The sequence below is a fragment of the Sebastes umbrosus genome, chromosome 1, assembly GCF_015220745.1.
Source record: "Sebastes umbrosus isolate fSebUmb1 chromosome 1, fSebUmb1.pri, whole genome shotgun sequence".
In the NCBI taxonomy this organism is placed as follows: domain Eukaryota; kingdom Metazoa; phylum Chordata; class Actinopteri; order Perciformes; family Sebastidae; genus Sebastes; species Sebastes umbrosus.
In genome coordinates, this window is record NC_051269.1 from 34,288,633 (window position 1) to 34,310,181 (window position 21,549).

The 21,549-nt window shown below is 40.1% G+C and overlaps 1 protein-coding gene across 5 annotated transcripts in view; it reads left to right on the forward strand.

The window, feature by feature from the left end:
• The window catches only part of slc2a9l2 (solute carrier family 2 member 9, like 2), a 139,917-nt gene that overhangs the window by 62,681 nt on the left and 55,687 nt on the right, over window positions 1-21,549 (forward strand). For all 5 annotated transcript variants that reach the window (XM_037781709.1, XM_037781728.1, XM_037781718.1 and 2 more), the window contains 3 exons: window positions 1,126-1,236; window positions 13,576-13,677; window positions 14,144-14,219. In XM_037781709.1, the coding sequence (XP_037637637.1) occupies window positions 1,126-1,236; window positions 13,576-13,677; window positions 14,144-14,219 (289 nt within the window). The remainder of the gene's footprint in view (window positions 1-1,125; window positions 1,237-13,575; window positions 13,678-14,143; window positions 14,220-21,549) is intronic.

Here is a 21,549-nt window from a genome sequence, read left to right on the forward strand (position 1 = left end):
ATCATTGGGAAAAAATTCCATAATAACCTTTCAGCATATTGTAGTTCAAGTGTTCTGAGAGGAAACTAGACTTCTGCACCTCCTCATGGCTCTGTTTTCAGGCTTTAAAAAATTTCCCATGACAGGAGACTTTGACCAATCACAGGTCATTTCAGAGAGAGAGAGCGTTCCTATTGGCTGTGCTCCGGTCATGTGACCGGAACTTGGCGTTCCTTCACAAGATTTCACAATGGCGGCGGTGTCACAAACTTTGTCATTTTACAGCTAAACTGTACACTACAAGATGATTCTGAAAACATCTGAGGAGAGAAATAGGCATTAACGTAACATAATATTGATTCATATTTGATCAGCACTGACTATTTTCACCGTTTGGTCGGAGTTCGCAAGTGATTGACAGCCGGCTCTCATAGACAGCAGATGGAAGGCAGACCTCAGATCAGCTCTTACTGCTTGTTTTCCTCCGGTCAGTAAAATCTCTCAGATGCCGTTAGGAGCACCGGAGGACACAGAGACACATGATTTTTTTCAGATGACCTGTTTGATGTACTACTTTCACAATGTAGTGACCATTTTATAGAAATAACTTTTTTTTAAAAATAAAATTCCTGAATTAAAGTATGCAAACACGCTTGTTCTTTGACGTATTTGTAGGCTGTATGCAATGCATGCAAATGGATTCTTAGCTTGTCCCCAAATTCATATTCAGGATGAATATCATAAAGACTAATAGTTGTGCTCAATTTTTCATATTTTCACATTTGATCAGTTTGATGGGCTTTTGATTGATATAACGCGAAGCTAGGAATCACTAAGTTCATCTGAATTATCATAGATATGAACACGACTTCATTTACATACATTTTTATTCCAAGAAGACAGGAATTTAATTTAGATCACTCTGGAGGTCTTTATTTTTTATATCACCATCAGAGCTGTCAAATGACTCCAGTAAATATTATAGTCTGAGAGTGACTCGGTGATGATGTTACAGAGGCTGATTGTGCTGCAGTGCAACTGATTTGCAGCATCAGTGCTTCAGCTCATCAAAATCCATAATTTCTGTCAATTGCCTATATATATACACTGTGGCTATATATTTTGAATATATATTATTTTTCATAGATCTGGTACTACACCAGTGGGATCCTTCGGGAAGCAGGCTTTGGCGAGAACATCATCCCCTACATCACACTGAGCACCGGGGCCATAGAGACTCTGGCTGCCATCATCTCGGTGAGTATTTCTGCTTTGAATCAACCAAACATGTCTGATTCTGGGCATGAGGCTGCTCTTAATATAAATAATCACAAGGTACATTCAGTTTTACTTCAGGGGCGGTTTTTAACTTTTATCCGTCATTAAAATTCTCTCCAACCTTCGTGCTATTTGAACTGTTTTCTTTCAATACCTGGGCTTTCAGAGGTTTGATTTTATCATCAGCCTCTTTCTGAGATTGGATTATTGTCAGTATTTTAATTGAAAAGGACCTTTATGTCAGCTATATCATCCCAGTGAAACAGAAGTTAAGAGTGTTTTTAGCCTCTGTACCGGGAGTATACTCCGGTGAAACAGAATATTTGAGCGTTGTACTGTTACAAGATGGATTTAAATTAAATCCTTCACATTTGATTGGACTGCTAAAATGTGGGCGGGCTTAGAATGTAGCGCGATACGGAGCTACAACACACACACCTCCCTTGTTGCTAAAAGTTGCAGATTGATTGATGGATGGATGTCATGATATTAGTGGTTGAAACTGGTTGGTACTAGCTTAGGTCATATTTTGTTACACAGGAAGAAAAGATGACTGGATTTTGATATAAAGGTGCACAATATGACCGGGGATGGGATCTAAAAGGGTTAAAAAGGCATTTTTCATTTCATCTTGACTTCAAGGAAATGTCTCTTCTTATAATCTTGATATAAAGTAAGTTGTCTACCACAGATAGTTTACTGAATAAATCAGCAACTTCACAGTACAAGAATGTAAATACAGTATGTACCACTAGCAGTTCACTTCTGCACTAAAGATATCTTTTACTGTCCATTTGTTACTTTTGCATTTGTAATCCTGATGTTTTTCGATTAGTCTCTCAAAAGACTTCCCAAATGGGACACATTAAAAAGCAAAGATTTGCAGAAAAAAGACAAAGCAGTGTGTTTATCCACCATATAATTTTCATGTAGAGGATAAAGAACTGTACATATAGTCTGTAGTTGACATTGAAACACCGTTGTGAGTGTGGTGGATGGACATTATCTCCTACAGTTTAACAGGTCAAAGATAAGCAGTTCATAGTATATTTGTGTAGGTATATATAGAGCCGATATTGAATACCCTTTTCCTGCCTTTTAGTAAGAGATGTTGTGAATGAGGAAATAGAGTGATTTAATATGACATTTGTGTTTTTCTCTACAAAAACTGTAATTTTGCCATTTTTAGAGAAGTTTTGACAATCTTAGACCAAAATTATCCACTCATCGAATTACATTTTTTCCTAAGCCAAAATTCTAGTTGCCTAGCCGTAAATGTAATGCTCCTGACAAGAGCTCTGTTATCCTCGGTTGATGTGTAGGAACCCCACAAGGCCGGCTAAGTTGACATGAAAAGGCATTGCTGTCAGCGGGAGCACATTCCTGCGCTGGCAGCAGATCTGTCGCTAAATGATGGAGCACTTTGCATCAAACAGCTTAGTTTAGTAATTACTTATTCATTAGATGGGAGTGTCTCTGTTGGCAGCTTGTTGAGCAGATAATGCAGAATTCCACTTCAGAGCAATATGTGATGATTTCCATGCAAATAATTACTGCACACAACAAACTAATAAAACTTTAAAACATGCAAGAAATTAACAATGATTAACCATAATAGAATAAAACCACTAACAAAGCAGCTTTTCTGACGTTCATTGTACATCCTGACATACGTATAGCAACATTATGTACCCTTGAGATGAGTCCCACTGCAGCGTAGTCTTATCTCCATCACATCTTCCTTTCCCTGAGCAACAAACTGCTTTGACACGAGGTGTCCTCACAAGAGAAAAGGAGTCGATAGTCTGCCGTATTCAATTTAAATCCAATTAACTGTCTGTAGGAATACTGACCTACTGTTGGCAGCATGCTATTGATTCAGATTACACTGAATGAGGTACAACTGTGCAGGATGTTATTGACTCACACGATAACTATCTTACTGGTTGATTTCCTCATGGCCAACAAACCTTTTTGACCACAGAAATATGTATTTTTCAGGAACCATTCTTGCATTTTTGAAGATATATACTGTAGATACAATTTAAGTTCCGGGGCTGCAGTTCCACATCCAAAATGTCCCTTCAAATTCCACCCAGGAACTATGTTAAACCTGCATCATTAGATATTTTCAGCCACTTAGGGGCAACAAGCTGTAAACACAGCAATGACCTTATAAAGAAGCTAATGTGTAAACAAACAATCACCTATTTACTAGTGTTGTCAAAGTTAACGCAAATTTCTTTTAACGCCACTAATTTATTTAACGCAATAACGCAACTTGCAATTTTTAATTAACCTCTTAAAAATCCGACGGGGGCTGCCGTCAGACCTGGCCACTAGTCAATCTTTCGGAGGCTCAGTTTTAAAGCTAGATTGAATATATGCAGTACCTGTGAGGGTTTTCTGGACAATATTTGTCGTTGTTTTGTGTTAATTGATTTCCAATAATAAATATATACATACATACTTTTGCATAAAGCAAGCATATTTGCCCAAGATGATCATCAGGATGCACTAAAGTTAGTTTTCAAATAAGACAACAGTACAAAATGCGTTGGGAAATGCAAACTGTCATCTCTCTTTATTATACCCCCACGACAATGTAGTGACGGGTGTCCGTCATTCCGTCCGTCCGTCCTTCTGTCCTTCCGTCCGTTCGAGTGGCACACTTTCGTTTCCGGAGCAGAACTCAGAAACTATTTAACTTGAAAACTTCAAATGTGTTATGATGGTTGCCAGTGTGGTCTAATTGTGCCTTTTGGGGTTTAAAAGTCCAGGGTGCCCAAAACTTTTTAAATTTTTCCAAAGGGCAAAACCTTTGGCCCTATTTTATTTTAGTGGGTTAACCCTGTCTGGGTTTCTTTCTATTTCCGTGATTAGAAGCAGCAGAAGCACATTAAAGCGGATCTTTCATCTGCAGCAGTGAGACGACCCCACTGAGTGACTTAAACACCAGCATGTCCCCTTGAGTTATCAGTTTTCTCTCCAGCCCTACAGCATCACCCCCAACAGCCTTTATATTGAACACCACCCTTCTCCATCCTTCTTATGTTGCTCATCATAATGAGCCACCGGCTGCTTGACTGCCATACACAAAGAAGTCAGCAAATGATCATAATTAAACTTGCATACCATCAATAAAACTGACAATTAGTCCAACAAATTACTCACTAATTAACAAATTGACTTTTGCTTATTTTTGGTGGTGGTGATAAACAAGCCGCTGTAACCATAAACAGTACAAGCTTTAATTTGTGACAGTATCTCACTGTCACTGTCAGCAAACACAGACGGACAAAATTTCCTTTGGGAAAATGCAGAGCATTTTTCTTTCTGAGAGCAACCTCAAGAGGTTTTACAGACCTGTGTTAATATTTAATCGCTATTGAACGGATACCATTTGTATGAGCCTCATGTTCACAATCACTTTGACATTGAGGTGTCTGCTGTTAGATGCAGCATATTTATATAGATGGTTTGTATTAGGAGAGTATATTGGAATGTTAGTTGTTGTTTGGGCCTTCCTGATTTAGAGCTGGGTCAGAGTTGAAGAGACATCTGGTCAAGGTAAAGATATACCAAATGCTAAGTCAGCAGGGTCCTGGGAGGCCTGGGTCAGAGTTGAAGAGACATCTGGTCAAGGTAAAAAAGAGGTGTTTCTATTTTTATTTGTCCCTCTCCTAAAACCATATGAGGAAACTAAGTGTTTGACCAGAACAAGCTCGGTATTTAAGGAGCTGTCTGTATACGTTCGAGAGAGTTTTTCTCATTATTCGGCTGGAGGCTCTCCAAGTAACGTGTTACTTGTTTACGATACTGAACTTATTGTAATAAATTTGTTATACAACTAAGACAGTGTCGGCGGACTTTCTCTTCAACTGCATCAACACAGAAGATACAACAACATCCGATGAGAAAGATTAATTTGATTCATGGTTTTGGGAGCTTCAAATATTTATGATATTCATATCAAAGTCTACACCTGTCTTTAAATTGTGAGTGACAAACATTCATGACTCCTGCAAAATCTGTTGAAAGATCACTTGTCTTTTTGCACTGTGTAGTTTGGTGTTAAGGAGTTTTGGGAGTTCCCAGGCATCGTTAGCACCCAGGAGACACCGTTTTACCTGGTATTGCTCTATAAGGACATTGAGATTAGTTCTAAGATTACAGATGAGACAGAACATAATATGTGACGTATTGTTATATTATATTATTTGGAAATATGTGGTCCAATTAACTTTATACAGAATGAGATTGAGGTTTAAAGTGATACCAAACTATTTATTCTACATAATACAATACAAGTATGTCCATTCAGCAGTGTAAGTGAACACGTTATCCATCGTAATTTTGTATTATTATTTGTGATTTGTAGTTAATGTAGCTAACAGCATTTGGCCCACTATTGTTGTGCATCGTGTCATAGATGGTATTGCATGCACTTGCTCACATTCAGTACTTGCATGGTGTGTTCAGCCATCCCTCCATGCTAGTCATGAGATCCCATTTGATTGGTTGTAGCAATATGAGTGAATTTTGATGATTTAAGGCCTTAAATACCTTAAACACGACCTTTTACACAGAACACGAATATTGTGCGTCGAAAAAGCAACATAATTCTTAATTCAACAAGATTGATTTTTCTGAGCTGTCACACTGCGAATAAAGTCATCAATCAATCACGTTGTGCAGAATAGACATATTCAATATGTGCACTATAGTGTGCAACACCACGGAGGCTCCGCAGTCAAAACTTATTATTCCTTTCAACCTTGACAAAGGCAAGGATGGTTATAAGAGGAGATGTCACGTGTCATCATCGGGTTGTATCATTAGGGTACAACATATGAACGGTAAAATCTGGTCTGCACTCGCCGAAATTGAGCTAATAGCGACGCACGACAGCAGCTCCAGTTACACTGCGCATGTGTCATAACCCATCTTTCAATAAGCCTTGAACAAGGCAGCACAAACCAGATCCTTCTGTTTTTATCTTTCACAATAAAAGCCCTAGATACTCCACATAACTGTTTATAGGAGGCTAATTAGCTCAGAGCATTTTGCTAAAAGGAAACTCAATAAAATAGCTTACAGTAGTTTAGGCTATACAACAATTTACCTCAGACAGACTGGCAGACGCTGCTCTGGATCAATAGGATCCCAGTAGTTGGTCCTCTGCCTGCATGAAGCTATTCAAATGTTTTATGGAAAAATTACAACTGTTGCAAATTTGCATCGCTGCTGGTATGAATAGTTTTGATGGAAAATATTAGCAGGCGAGTATTTCTCATTTTCGTGTTGTTTATTCGTCACGTCCGCGCTGTGTAAAGGCCTTTACTGTGGAATTGACTGTGCCTGTGTGGTGTTAGAGGTTAAGAAGTGACGGTATCATAAGTAAAAAAAATAAAACAGGGTCATTTTGATCATATTTGGTCATTTTTATGAGGATTTGCCCTTTCTTTGCATGTCAAAAAAGGATAAAAGTGCACATCCTTTATTCAACAGATGATGCCATCCAGGTCTGTCACTATGCTCCATGATCACAGAGAGCAACATTAAACAGAATTTCTGACTGACATTAACAGGCCGTAATGAGAAAAAATAAAAAGTCCTTCACAGGTCTTTGCAGTAATTGGTTTATGTGATAATTGATTGAAAGTTATGCTTTAATTCAATAATCACCTACCCGGAGTGTAACATCATTAAACTGTACGTACGGGCGATGGTTCGTCCTCGGAACAGGACAAACAAATGTGTTATCTCCTCCCGAGCTAATTTAACACCTTCTGTCTGCAGCAGCTTATTAAGGGAATCTTATTCGCTTCTGGCCATTTTGCACCTCCACTACAAGGACATCAGTTTCTTGTTGTGGTACGGTGGAACCGGACCACTTCTCAACATTATCAGAGGACGATATCATGGCATGCACAGGTTTTTTAAGGGAAGGAAACCTGTTTGTAATAGAAAAATGTTTGATAATTTTGACTACAGAGTAAGTGTGCTAGCCCTGTGACACACCGGCAACCCGTTCCTTTTGCTCTAACAATGCATGCTGGGATAGGCTCCGGCAACACTGAACAAAATAAGTGGGTGTAGAAAATATACAGGATGGATGGACAAGTTAGTCCAAGTTTTTTATTGAATTACTGTATTTTTCATTAATGTGAACAGAAGATCACCGATGCTGACTGTGGAAGCTGCAGAAAACTACCTTAGAAACAGTGATTTCTGAATGTCCCGGTGACCCAGCAGCCTAAAGCACATACCAAATAACCCCAATCAGACCCACATTGGACACTTTTCCATGTCAGCATGTCACTTTTCCCTCTCTTGCTTCATATTTCCTGTCAAATCTCAAGTTGAGTTAAAAGACCCATAAAAATATATATTTTTTGATCATTTCTGTAGCCTCTTTCTCATGCCACACTTGTCAACATTAAGGAAAGGTGATATTTCACACATTTACAATATTGATCCTAGAGTACCTATGGGGGTTTTGCATAACTAAACCTTCATATACTGTGTAACAGGATTTCTTTCTCTCATATCTACTGGAGCCTCAGATCTTTGTAAAAAAAAATAGACATAGTCACCGTGACACCGTCTCCTTATTTGAGATTGGCTGAGCTCTTCAGGTCCACAGAGACTCAACACAAAGCATAGTATATGCCTTGCCGTTATTTGTGCCAATTTCACCGCTGTGCTATGTTAGTCTGAAGTACAAGTAAGTTTTGCTACCGACTGAGTTTAAAACTTACCACCAACTCCAGGGTCCAGATGTATAAACAATATGTACACGCAAAAACCATGCACACACGACACAATCGGTCGTCAATCTTTGCCGTTCTTCACATTGACAGGTCTAATCAGTGGTGGAGTGGGAACACACAATCATTGATATGCAAACAGGTGTTTAAGGGTGTTCCTACATCCGTTAATGGCTACCCGTGGGAGTGGAAATAAATTTAGATGTATAAAACAAAACCAGGCGAACGAGCGGCTTTATAAATCTGACAAAAAGATTGCGTATGCATTGTGTATCTCCGTCTGTCTGAGTTTTAATTGTGAATCTACACAGAGTTTTATGCATCTGGCTCCAGTTGTTTCTTTTGTTTTTCCTACAGGCCCTATCCCTTTGTGCTCCCATCTCTGTGCGTTAATGGAGTCACGTCACACTGTACGACTCAATGAATTTTTTTCTCGGTGTTAAGATGTTTACAAGTTGAGCGTCTTCGCCACAATTCACGCCGCCTGGAGGGAAATTTTATCCGTTCATGTCTCTTTGCATCTGTTCATGTTTCCATTGGCCTTGTATTCATTTATACTGCCTTTGAATTTTGCATCTCATTAAATCTAAATGCATGATTAAGCATCACGGGAAGACTTGTTTATTCTGCTCTTATTAAGCTCTGTTTAACTCATTTTCTCTATTTAACATATTCTCTTTTGCTGCTCAGTATATTCTGACCCTAACACAGCTGTTAGAGCATCTTTGTGAAACACATTATGGAAGAACAAAACAGTCACTGTGTATGATTACTTAATGCAATCCACTGACCTCCTGCCCCCCTTTCCAGTGCCCTACTGGGCCATCGCCCTTTCACTGCGGTGCACTTGTCACTATACGGCTGGCTAACCCAAAAGAACTGTGGAGTGTGTGCCACCCCACATTAAATCACACACATCCAGCCGTGTCGTCACACTCTGTAGCCCTTTAGCGAGTTCAAGTCTAAACGCACACAAATTATCACGGAATACAAAAAAACTGATCTTATGGTCGCAAGAAAATGAAAGAATAGTGACAGTCACACTGACAAAACTAAGTGAATGCTTCATGTTCATTGTGATGGATTTTCTAGCCTGACTAATTCTAACTGTGGGAGTTGTTTTTTTCCATACCGTACAAATACGATTATCTGCAAATTACTTTCTGTGACGGCAGGACGACAAGCCCTCATGTCTTCAGCTATGCTAGGACTGCAGACATCAGCAGGCAGAGTGGCAGCCTACATAGATGGTTGGCACAATCTAAGAAGCTAACATGTCATTATTCTCCTTCAATATCTTTGCCCTCCAGGGTAATTTGTGCGTTGATTGTCACCAGTGTGAAAAAAAACAACCAAAGCGTCATTGTCAGTGCGTGTTTATGCGACAGAGTCACCAGTCTGACCTCTGTAGCGTCTGCCCAGGAGTGGGATGTGTTTATTATTGTGATGAGCGGTCATTTATTCAAGTTTCATCAGTAGTTCATAGTGTTATTTATTTGCACAAAATGAACAAAACCTGGAAACACATTTTGCATTTTGTAGTTGCAAGTCATTAAAGCAAAAGTTCCTATCTTTTGTGGTTTGACTTACTCACAGTAGTGTTGTTGATACATAGACATTAGCAGAAGATTTGAGTGCTGTAATAGGAGATCTTTCAACCACCCCTTGCCAGTCAAAACCAGTGGGCAACCTCCAGGTCTGAAAAAAGCAGCCAATGAGGAAGTGCCTAAAGGCCCTGACGCACCAAGCCAACGGTTGGCCAAGCATCTGTCGCGAGTCTGAGTTTTTTCGGCAGATTCAGCATGTAGAATCGCTGCCGGCGCCCGTCGGTGAGAGAAATCACTCTGATTGGCTCTTCAGCTGAAGCGAATCAGTGCAAGAGAAGAGAAACGGATGTGAGAAAAGCAAGCAAACGAGTAAAGTCAAGAGGAAAAACACAGAAGGCTCTTCTCATTTTTCATCTTCATCTCATCTGATCGTTCTAATACACGGATATTTTCACAACGACACGAACTTCTGGAATGTAGCTAAGTGGTGAGTGAGAGTGGTGTGAAAATGGTCGGCAAATGATGCTTTATTTCATGTACGTATCATAACAACACCTTTTATATCCGCAGTTCTCGGTCTTCTGGTTTCCCTTTTTGAATGACAAATACAGACTACTGCTACCTGCTGGGTTGGAGAGTTATTTATCTCATGCAGGCGTAGAGCGTATGTGGTAATTGGCAATCGGTTGTAGTCTTTTTTGGTGTGTGTTCGGGTGCAACTTTTTGGCCAAAACAAAGGCGACGTAATTCTTTGATGTCGGCTTGGTGTGTCCCCAGCTTTAAACTTGCATTCTTTCTAATAGCCAGCAGGGGGCGACTCCTCTGGTTGCAAAGAGAAGTCTGATTGTATAGAAGTCTATGAGAAAATGAGCCTACTTCTCACTTGATTTATTACTTCAGTAAACATTGTAAATATGAGTTTATGGTCTCAATTGCTAGTTTCAAGTCTTCTTTAATACAGCATGATGTTCATTTAGTAAATTATGGTCCCATTTAGAGTCAAATAGACCATAAAGCAGGGTATGCTTTAGGGCGTGGCTACCTTGTGATTGACAGGTCGTTACCACAGTGTTGTCCGGTCTGGGAGTTGTCAGTGTTTTTGTCATAGAACGTTAACCCTTTCACAGTGTGTTTTCAGTTCATGAAAGTTAACTGTAACATTTTTTGGTCGCCTAAAAACGTCTTATCCAGCATTCGGTTGTACTTAGCTCCACCCTCTTGTGTCACTTCTGGTTGCAAAACAACAAGATAGCGACGGACAAAATGCCGAACTCGAAGCTTCAAAACGGCAATTCACAAACCAATGGGTGACATCACGGTAACTACGTCCAACTTTTATATACAGTCTGTGGTCCAAACTCATGGAAGCAGCGTATTTAGACATTCTGTCGTGAAACAATGACTGATTAAAACACCCATCCAAGCCTTGGGTCTCATCTCTTATTGGAAATAACATACACATTACTACAGTTGACAGACACTTCACTTCTGTCCCCACTCTTTATTCTACAGACTCATTATGCACACGCACACACACACACACTCGGGCTCATAAATATTCAGCCTCTTATACTATCAGAGACCTTAATGAGCTGCGGCTTCGCTGGTGGTTGCTGTGTGTGTGTGTGTGTGTGTGTGTGTGTGTGTGTGTGTGGCTGCAGAGAAACATCCTATGCCTTCAGGGACGAATGAAATTCATGCAGATCCCCCCCCCCACACACACACAGAGTGAATTCCAATGCTTTTGGAGGCAGTCCAAATCTAAAGCAGACTCATTCTGAGACATGAAATGCTGCCAACTGGAAACTCTTCAAAGTAAGAAAATAATGGCCAACGTAAGCTTCGGAACAGTGGAAATGCCTACGTTGATCCCGTTGTCTTGCGGGATCACCACACATACAGTACATACACATGAAAAAACACCTCATCTTCTCCATCCCGTCTCCACTCAGGAGACCCTCGGTGCAGGTATACATACCGTACAAATACAAGTGACCTTTCTCCACGACTTGGTGGAATCCCTTAGGTGAGGTCGAGGGCAGTATCATGAATACTTTAATGCTCTGAGGCCACGATGGAGAAGGCCTGCAGCTGTGACGAGGGCTTTGCTCGGGGCTCAGTCTGGGCTCGAGTGTGGCCGTGAATGAGTCCGGCTTCCTCCCACACTGCATCCACGACCCACGTAGAAAGACATCTGGGTGGAGAGAGAGGACTGCCTGTGGAATTATTGATGAGCCACATGCAGTGTCGTGTATGAGTAAATCTGTCACTGAATGATGCATTATGTATAGGCTATTCTCCAACTCCAACTTTCAGTAGAATTCACTGGCAGTTTGAAGGGTTAAGCAAATAAATGTGATACGCTTCCTCTTCCTTCAGCAAATATTTGCTTTCAAATTCGTTTTTTTATTTTTGTGTCCTGGACTGCCATGATGTCCAAGAATGTTACCATATGGCGCACACAGTAGGATTCACAAATCTGAGAAAATGCACAAACTCTAAAATAGATTGTAACGTATGGATCACACATCTTCGTGTTTCATCTGCTATGAGAAAACACTTCAGCATGTTACAAGACTGAGTGGGCGTTCAGACCGAAAACAGCCCTGCATTAAAACAAGGCAAGAGGCTGTGTTGGTGGGGGCGTGTATCTTCAGATAGAGACACTGAAATACGATCCAGGGAGTCCAGTTGGTATAACAGATTAATGTGTTTTTACAATTCAACAACACATACAGTAACACGACGTGATAAAACTATTTTTTCTTTCTTCAAGTCAATCAATAGAAATACTTTTATATTACAAAGTATTTACCAGGAACATATGTTTGCTAGAGCTGTGTATTGGACTCCTTGGACCAACAAGAGTCTCAGCTTTCCAGTGATACCCAATTTATGTAATTCCCAAGACTGTTTAGGGACCCCAGTATGCAGAAATATTCAAATACACCATTTTAGAATAGGTGAAAATAACACATTTTGTATTGCATGAAAAAAACTGCATGTTTTTTGCCCCAAACTGCATGTGATTATCATAAAGTGGGCATGTCTGTAAAGGGGAGACTCGTGGGTACCCATAGAACCCATTTTCATTCACATATCTTGAGGTCAGAGGTCAAGGGACCTCTTTGAAACTGGCCATGCCAGTTTTTCCTCCCCAATATTTAGCGTCAATTTGGAGTGTTATTTAGCCTCCTTTGCTACATGCAAGTATGACATGGTTGGTACAAATGGATTCATTAGGTTCTCTAGTTTCATATGATGATTCACTCTGGCTTTAAAACTGAGCCCAGTACAACCTCTGAAAGACAGAATAGGGTCCGGGTCTGCCGGCGAGCGTTTTGCAGAATCGATACAGTTCTGCAAAACATAATATTGCGATACTCATGTGTATCAATATTTTCTTACACCCCTAGCATTTGCACATATTTGATTGACCAACAAAGAGCCCTGCTGGATGACATTGTGGTGAAGCAAAAGTTGACCTTGGTTCAACTTTTTTGCCGGACTGAATGAGAGCGCTGCGTTTTATTCATGCAGGACTAAAGTCGTTGCTTTGTAGAAAATGCTAATGTCAGCATACAAACAGATTCAGAGTGATGATGGTGCCAGATGAAAAGCTAAGTAATCTCCAAAGTCATTAGGATTCATCCTCTGGGAACCGTGAACATCTGTACCAAATTTCCAACCAATTGTTGTCATGTTTTTTCATAAAAGAAACAAAAAAGCCAGCCTCATAGTGGCACTACTGGTAAAGTCAGGGGATCACCAAAGTCAGTGAGGGTTCATCCTCTGGGGAACTCGAATATCTGTACAAAATTTCATGAGAATTCATCCAATAGTTGTTGAGATATTTCAGTCTGGACCAAAGTGGTGGACTCACCTACAGACTGACATTGCCATCCCTAGAGCCACACCGCCAGGTTTATAATCACACAGCCATCGTACAGACGCCCCTGAAATGCTTTTAATATTATACTGTTTTTTTTTGTTCCCAGGGCTTAGTGATAGAACGAATCGGGAGGAAGCCCCTCCTCATCTTTGGTTTCTCGGCCATGGCCGTATTCTTCAGCCTACTCACAGTGTTCCTCAATTTCCAGGTAAGCCACTCTTCCTCTTCTTCTTCTTCTTCACTGACCTCATTCCAGGCAGACTGTAAGTGACAAGGTGTCTCAATGCACAGAGGGGATCTGTACTGCGGTCCAATTATACTGTGAACAAATTGCCCTCAGCATCCCTACTCGGAGGAAATGAGGTTATTATACATCATGTCTGCATGTAAATGATATCATATATGATATTTTTAACCTCATGTCATGCTCCATTCAAAAAGGATCACTGCCTTGCTTAATTAGCACTGATCAGCGGAACTTGCACATGACAAAAAAGTAATGTAAAAATGTAATTTTCCTGGATTTATTTAGTTATGTTAGCTGCCTAAAAGATAAAATATAGGATGTGGCAGCTATTCATTATTCTAATATATTATCTGTGATATTCCTCCTCAGAGATTTTTCATAGTGATTGTGGTCATTGCAATATCCTCTCTCTCGCTCTCTTATCCAGGACAGTCTGTCATGGATGCCCTACCTCAGTTACGTCTGTATACTGGCTGTGATTGCGTCCTTCTGCTCTGGGCCAGGTAAGACTACTGACCTACATTACATTTTTTTCTTCTTCTCTTTCTTGATTTTTTTCATTTTCTACTCTACAATCTGTCCTCAGTGCTCCACTTCACTTGAAACTGCACTTTAAAGAGACTAGGTAAATACCCTGCAGATAGTGTTCAGATAGTGTTATTCATATGTGGCTGTAAATCAGTGAAGTATGTAGAATATTTTATGTGAGTGACCCAACTCTGGTCCTCCCTTTTCAAACTGGCAAGGAGACACAGAGCTGTATTTGCAGTGCTTTTTAAGCCAAGTTCACACTACACGACTTTCAAAGTCGTCAGATCGCTGTACTGTTCACACTGCACAACTTGCTGTCTTGTAATCGGGAGTCTTTAAGTCGTTGTGGTTTTCACACTACATGACTGACCGGAGACAGGGGGTCACACACTACAACATCTTTCACTGGGAGGAATCCCCGATGAGGTTTCCAAACTACGGTTTATCAGGAAAACACACGCAAGAAATACACGGTAAATTACACGATACTTTACGTGAGACACATTGCTGATGTTGTTGGCACATGTGTTTACAAAATAGCCTGTTTCCACACTCTTTTTGATAGTTATTCCTCTGGGTGCAACAACAACTTTGCTCTGTGTTGCAAATGCAACACATACAGTAAGTTCCTATTGTTACAGGCGACCCCTCTTCCCCCAGGTTTCCCATCAACCCGTATCTTGTCCCCGACAGGTCCAGATATTTAGCACGCTAGATATCTGGAATGTGTCTACGAGGCATCGGCGAGCCTCTCAGCTCAAGTCTTTGAGGAGTTCATAAATGACGCTCGTGCGGCGATGTGCGAGCGCCGATTTGCCTCTGATCTGGGGCTTTTTTGTCGGGGAGCGGAAAATCAAGGCTAAAGTCGTGTAGTGTGAACTAGGCATTAGACTTAAACCTTTGGAATAATCAGCTAACTAGTCCTATGTTAAAAGCTGTTATATGTTAGCATACTAAATACTAGGGGTGTAATGATGCATCGATCTGGATCGATATATCGATTCAATCATCAACGATCCAATATCATCGATGCAAAGTGAAAACATCAATACATATCATCATCTTTAAGATATGCCTTTATTTTGAAATTCTCATTGCACGTCTGCCAGCCCAGTAATGAAATTGTCAAGTTGCTTTTTGAGCTGATATACATGTAACTGATTGTGTTAAATGGGCATGTGATATGGTTTCATATCAATCACAGGCCCCTGAATTGAATTAAATCAAAATCGTATCGTGGCAGACTTTGTGATATCAGCAAATATCGTATCGTTGTCCAAATAATCAATATAATATTGTACCGTGATGAAACTTGTGATTTACACCCCGACTAAAAACAGTATATATATATAGTATATATGGCTCGGCACTGCAGATGTAGGGACAGTGTGAGTGTGCACAGTGGGTCTCGGTGGGAGGTTGACTTTGAGTTTCAAGGTGAGGCTATCGCTGTCATCACACATATACATCCCCTCTGAATAATAATGTCTCCAGGGAGCGTTAAATCCAATGAAATGCCTCAGTGTATCAGGATGAGATGAGAACGGTGGGGCGGTAGAAAGTCTGGAATAATAGAGACAATTCACAACTATCACACACAAAAGAGGAAGCGCATTAGATTTTTCTTCACCCTAGGGAGCGTGTTCTTTGATAAAGAGAAGAAAAAGAAGACATAAAACATTAAAAACATCCACAGGACTACAAACTACGCAGCGCCGCTACCGTCCCTTATTACTATACAACACCAGCTTTGAATAGTTCATTCAGTGCCTTGCTCAGATGCACTGCTGTGGTAATTGTTGAGGGAAGAATGATCGTTTCTTGTTTTTTTCCGCCGCACAGAGATGATTTATGGTCTACTGAAACAAATGAAGCTCTCATTTCTTAGGGATGGTGAATGACTGGAAGGGGAAGAGGAGAAAATTCACAAAAGGGATGACCCCAGTGGTGCTTTGAGCTTGCGAGTGTATAAATGAGGAGCCACAATTCCTCTGAAGACATTTCACCATGGAAACAGTGGTCCAGATATATCACAGTTTGACATAAAACACCAAAATTATGAAAGCAATTGGGGGCGAATTAAAGACCATAGCTACAGTATGTTTGTTAGTCATAGTGCTTAGTCAAATCAGACACTGACTATTTCATACCTTGTAAAAGGTGTATGTTTTGTATGACACATTAAAGTTAGATATTCACCTGCAACTATGCATTTTCATCTCCCTGCCCGTTTAACTACAAATAACTTGAGAGATAAAACACTTTCAATAACGTGATGTGTGAGCAGCAAATCCCATGTTTTTATAATTGTATTCAGAGAAGGCAACCTGTGAAAAGTCAGTCAGGTGTAACACTCAATGACTATTAAAATGCTGCTCTCAAAATTTTCAACCTGCATTTCAGAAGCATTAGAATCATTTAGCATTTATTTTAATAACTATTATCATACCTTTCTTCCTTCCTTTCTGTCTTTTTTTCGACTCTCCAGCAACCCAACAAACCCCTTTGCTCCCGCTCTCTCTTCTCTTCTGGCCTCGATGTTTATTGTAAATTGTAGCCACACCATACCTGACCATTTGGCCCTCTCATTGAGTTTCCTCCTCTGTCACCTGACTGCCCTTGTAATCAGCCCCCCTGCCTGCACAGCCGCTCCTTTACGTCTCCAATATGGATTGAAGTCTTGTTTGCCAGACTATTATTTTGCCTCCTTGCTGTGGTGTTCCATCAATTTCTGTTACCTACATCCCTGATTTGAATATGTGTTATAGGCGTTCTGACAGCTTGTTGATTTTGAAGTTGGCCTGATCCGACTTACCTGTCAATAATCTGGTTATTGAACAAAGTAAATTGCCTTTTACTCCACAAATCATTTACCTGCTGCCCAATTGCAATTATGGCAAATTTGGCAGAACAACACCAAGAGAGCATAAAATGAAGTCAGATTTAAAACTAGAACTACCGGGGGTCGCTGTATACCTCAAACCGCCAAATGGTAATATTTACCCGCTATTAGAATGCATTGATTTTCAAGGTACATGGTTCATTTATTCGTCATTCTACAACACCGGGTTGTGTAATGGAACGCTATAGTTGTAGTCCCTTTATGCTACTCACGACAACAGTCACAATCAACCAAGGACACATTGCTCCGTCCTGAAACCTCCCCGCTATCAGACTCTTCTTCACTCAATGCATTGAGCAGGTCTAATGCCTGATGTACATTCTTAAATCTCTCTCTTGTCCATAGTGAAGGTTAGCCTATGACTTATGATGCAGCTCTATTACGCACAGTAGTGGACAAAAGGCGTTGCCATAGCAACATAGAATGTTTAGAGCAGCCTCGTAGCCCGCGTGAGCAGCGCATCTGAAGCGCGGCGTGGCTGTGTGTCAGCTGCGTTTCTTCTAGAGATTCAAGGTCCTGCCTATTTTTTTCATGTGCCGCGTGCGGTTCACAGCAAAGATAGACAGTGAAAATGACCTTATGACCGTATATTGACATCATACCAGCAACATTACTACAGCTTCAATGTCTATACAGTATATGTAGAATATGTCACACACGTGGAAAAAAGTAAGTATTTATTTTTAACTCAACACTTCCTGTTTCTGTTTCAAAATAAAAGCCCTCTAGCATTTTTTTTTCTATTTTTATTACTATGAATTCCTTAATTTGTTAACACAAGGCTTTTATTCTGAAATATTAGCAGGATAGTGTTGGGGAAAATGCAGTGACTTGCCTTTCCATAAATTAGTACCAGCTTTTAATCATGGATTATTATTATTATTTACAAATGAGCACACATTTCTTTACCTTTTTCTGTCTAAGATAAATATAAATGGCATTTATAATGAAGTGAAACGGCCATTATGAAAGGCAAACTCAATGTAGAAAAGAACGGCTGGCAGTAGCAGCAGCAGCAGCAACGGCATCGGTGTGGACACCACACGTATGAGAGATGCAGTAGTTCAGCGAGGTGGTCGTCACGCTCTGCTCAAGCACCCAGTATGTCCTGACCATTATAGGAATATATGTATGTATGTATTTATTCAAATCTGGCTTTATCTTGACTTTTCTTTACCAATAGGGTGTGCTACATGACACACATTTAGGAAAAGTCACAGACTGGGGAACTTGAATATTTTATTGAAACGAAGTTGAATACAATTGAAAAACAGCCACGGGTAAATTTTACCCGTTGACCGTTCTAGTGTTAAGTCCTTGATTCTAGAGTGGAAATATAAACAGAGCAGGTGTACTTAGTCCATAATGAAATATGACTGCATATTGTATTTTTTGGTATTGTGCTCTATAGGTCTAGCTATGCCTATACTTTGTGTTGTGGTGGTTTTCTCATACGGTATCAGCGACTTTCTATCCTCTTGGCATGTATTGTACTTCATCTCACCAACTCTGTCCACCTAATCCAACCTACGCCTCTCCAAAACAAGTAAGAGGTACATCATTTTTTGTTTTGGATATGGCTGTCGTGAGCAGTAGTGCCGTTGTCAAACTTGTGCTCTGTCAGCAGAATATTCTCAACACCTTAACATCAGGAATAAGGAACACTACTGAGTGGTTGGTAATAGGATATTCTAGTAGAGCATGTATAAATCTCAAATAATGCACTTCCAATGCAACGGAAGAGCACGCCAGTATACCACCCTCAAAGTATAGGCCACAGTGTGTGTGTGTTTGCATGGTTGTGCGGCAGCAAAAACAGCCAATTAAAAAAACGGCTATCATAACTACCAGCTGCCAGCGACATGAATCACAATCTATTAGTAAATTATTTGGCTGGATTTGGATAAATGGTTCTAAAACCACTGTGTACAGAATGAATGGTTTACAGCAGTGTGTGACGCACTGTATAGTCTTCATCAAACATCCTTCTTTTCATCCTGTGAAGCTTCAGCTCCCCTGATAGCAGTGTTCCAGAAATCAATGTCTAAAGGACAAACGGACAATTTGAAATCAGAATTAATTTATTTGCTGCATCTGAGGTCCCTCCATTGAAGAGCAATGCCAGTGTTCCTTTTCTTCGGTCTAACACAGTTTGGTGGGCGTACTGCAGGTCTTTGGATTTGTGACTGGCCGCTTTGTCACCTACTGAAATGATTATAGGCTAGAGTTGAAACGGTTAGATTAAAATCGTGATGCTGGAAAGTGTAATTTGCTGCAAGTTGCTGCCCTCTGCAGCAGTCAGGTCAGCAGCAAAGATTGGGAAGTTGTTTTGGGTTGTGTGGAAGCCGGCTGCTTATTGAATCAGTGGAAAAATACACCAGCTTGTGTTTAGGTTTGAGCATATGGTTGATTTTAATGCAGGAATATACCAACATTAAGTGAAATGTGGAGCTTCCACAGAGATCTGTGCTTTGAATGAACTGTATTGGCTTTATTGCCAACTACTAATGTGCTTACACTCCGCCACGCAGATGGATATATAACATGTAATTGATTTATGAATTCAATGTAAGCTTTAAAGGAACAGTGATCTGTTTGCAGAAATATATATGTATATATATATATGTATATATATTTATATATACATATATATATATATTTTCATCAGTGTATAATCACCTGAAACTAAGAATCGTTGTGTTTTCCTTAGCTTAGAATGAGCCCTTCATATCTACATAGTGAGCCCGACCTCTTCATGGAGTCCACCATGTTGCTCCGCCATGTTTCTACCAAACACTGGCTCTAGAGCAGGGTTGCCAAACATATGGCCCGAGGGCCAGAACTGGCTCTTCTTTGCAGAGAAGTCATTAATTACAATTTTTCAATAACAAGCTCTGCTATTCCTATTTGTCCACCGGGGTTTGCACCATTCGAATAAGAGTAGCAGGCCATATGCTGGACACGCTATTATAGATCCCACGTGCTTACGTAAAGTCTACGTGACACATTACTGTCAAGCGTAGGCTTCTGTTCATGCATCAGCCACTGGTGGAAAATGTCTTTGTCATTTTAAGCCAAACCATGATGTCTTTTACTAAACCTAAGTAGTTTAGTTGCATTTTTTGTTTTGTTTTACAACATTAACCACATGTTTAAAACTGTTTAAAACTGCGACCATAATCCGGGAGAAAATATGTTTCCCTCAAAACCTAATTGAGAATGCAGTTTAGTTGTACGGGAACATAATTTTGTGGGAGACAGGGTTGCTGTTTTTAATTGTAGTCAAGAGATCAGTGAGACATCTCAGGCTGTTCATCATCTGTTTGTAAATGGATTGTTCATTACTTGTGAACATTTTCAGAATGTACTTGTACTTCTTTACACTAAAAGAAGGTGTTATTTATAAGTTATAATGCAATGGTTTAACTGGTCCCAATTTGATCTCAAGTGTGCCGTATGTGAAGTAGAGCAGGGTTTGAATAGTTAATTTTTCCGAATATCCAAAAGAGTTGTTAGCATGTGGTGTAATTGCTTATGATCAAACACAATGATCCACTGCCTCCATTCATCCTTCTTAATAGTGTGTTACGGTGAGTGCTGGGCGTGAACAGCTGTAAAACACCTGTCCTCTTTGAAATCTCACATTTTGACAACCTTCTGTCAGAGCTGCCACGTCTGAATAAATCTATTTTTGTTTTAATACCTGCTCTGCCTACATATTATTACCTACTTATTACTATTATTATTATTTTCAATGATGGTTATTGCATTAGATGACAGGAAGTAAACTTAGACCAAAGCGGTTGGCCTAGCAGCAGAATGGTAATGAAAAGGTCTATAAGGACCCTCATGTTAATAAAGGACAGGGTTTATAACGATTCAGTTCTTGGAACACTTACTGATGATCGCAGTGCTTGCGTTAGACTTTTTCATTGTCGGTCATTTTGAGGGACAGGGTTGTAAAAATCATTGCCCATCATTTTTAATTTTAATTTTTAATGATAATAAGACATAAGTCTATTTAAAGGTGGGGTCTGTGGTTCTTATCCAATACACTTTCTGTCAAATTCGGCAAATCTCTCCTTACGGTCCGCTGTCTGTCTGTCTATTTTGTGTGTGCTGAAAAAATATCTGGTGTTCATACACAGCCCTGGCTCTGTAAATGGGAAACATACAAAGTGGATCAGACTGAGCCACTAGGGTTGTTAGGCTACCAAATGTCTTTTTTTCCCTTTGCATTCAAAGCTTCTATTGAGGTTTTCAAATGAAACCTTGAATGTCTGTTGATGCAGGTGCGAGCCGTCCTTTGTGTGTGTGCAAGCGGGAGAGCAAACTGCATTTGACCGCAGTGAAAATGTTGTTCTGAAATGGTCGACATCAACAAAGATGGATTGAAGCAG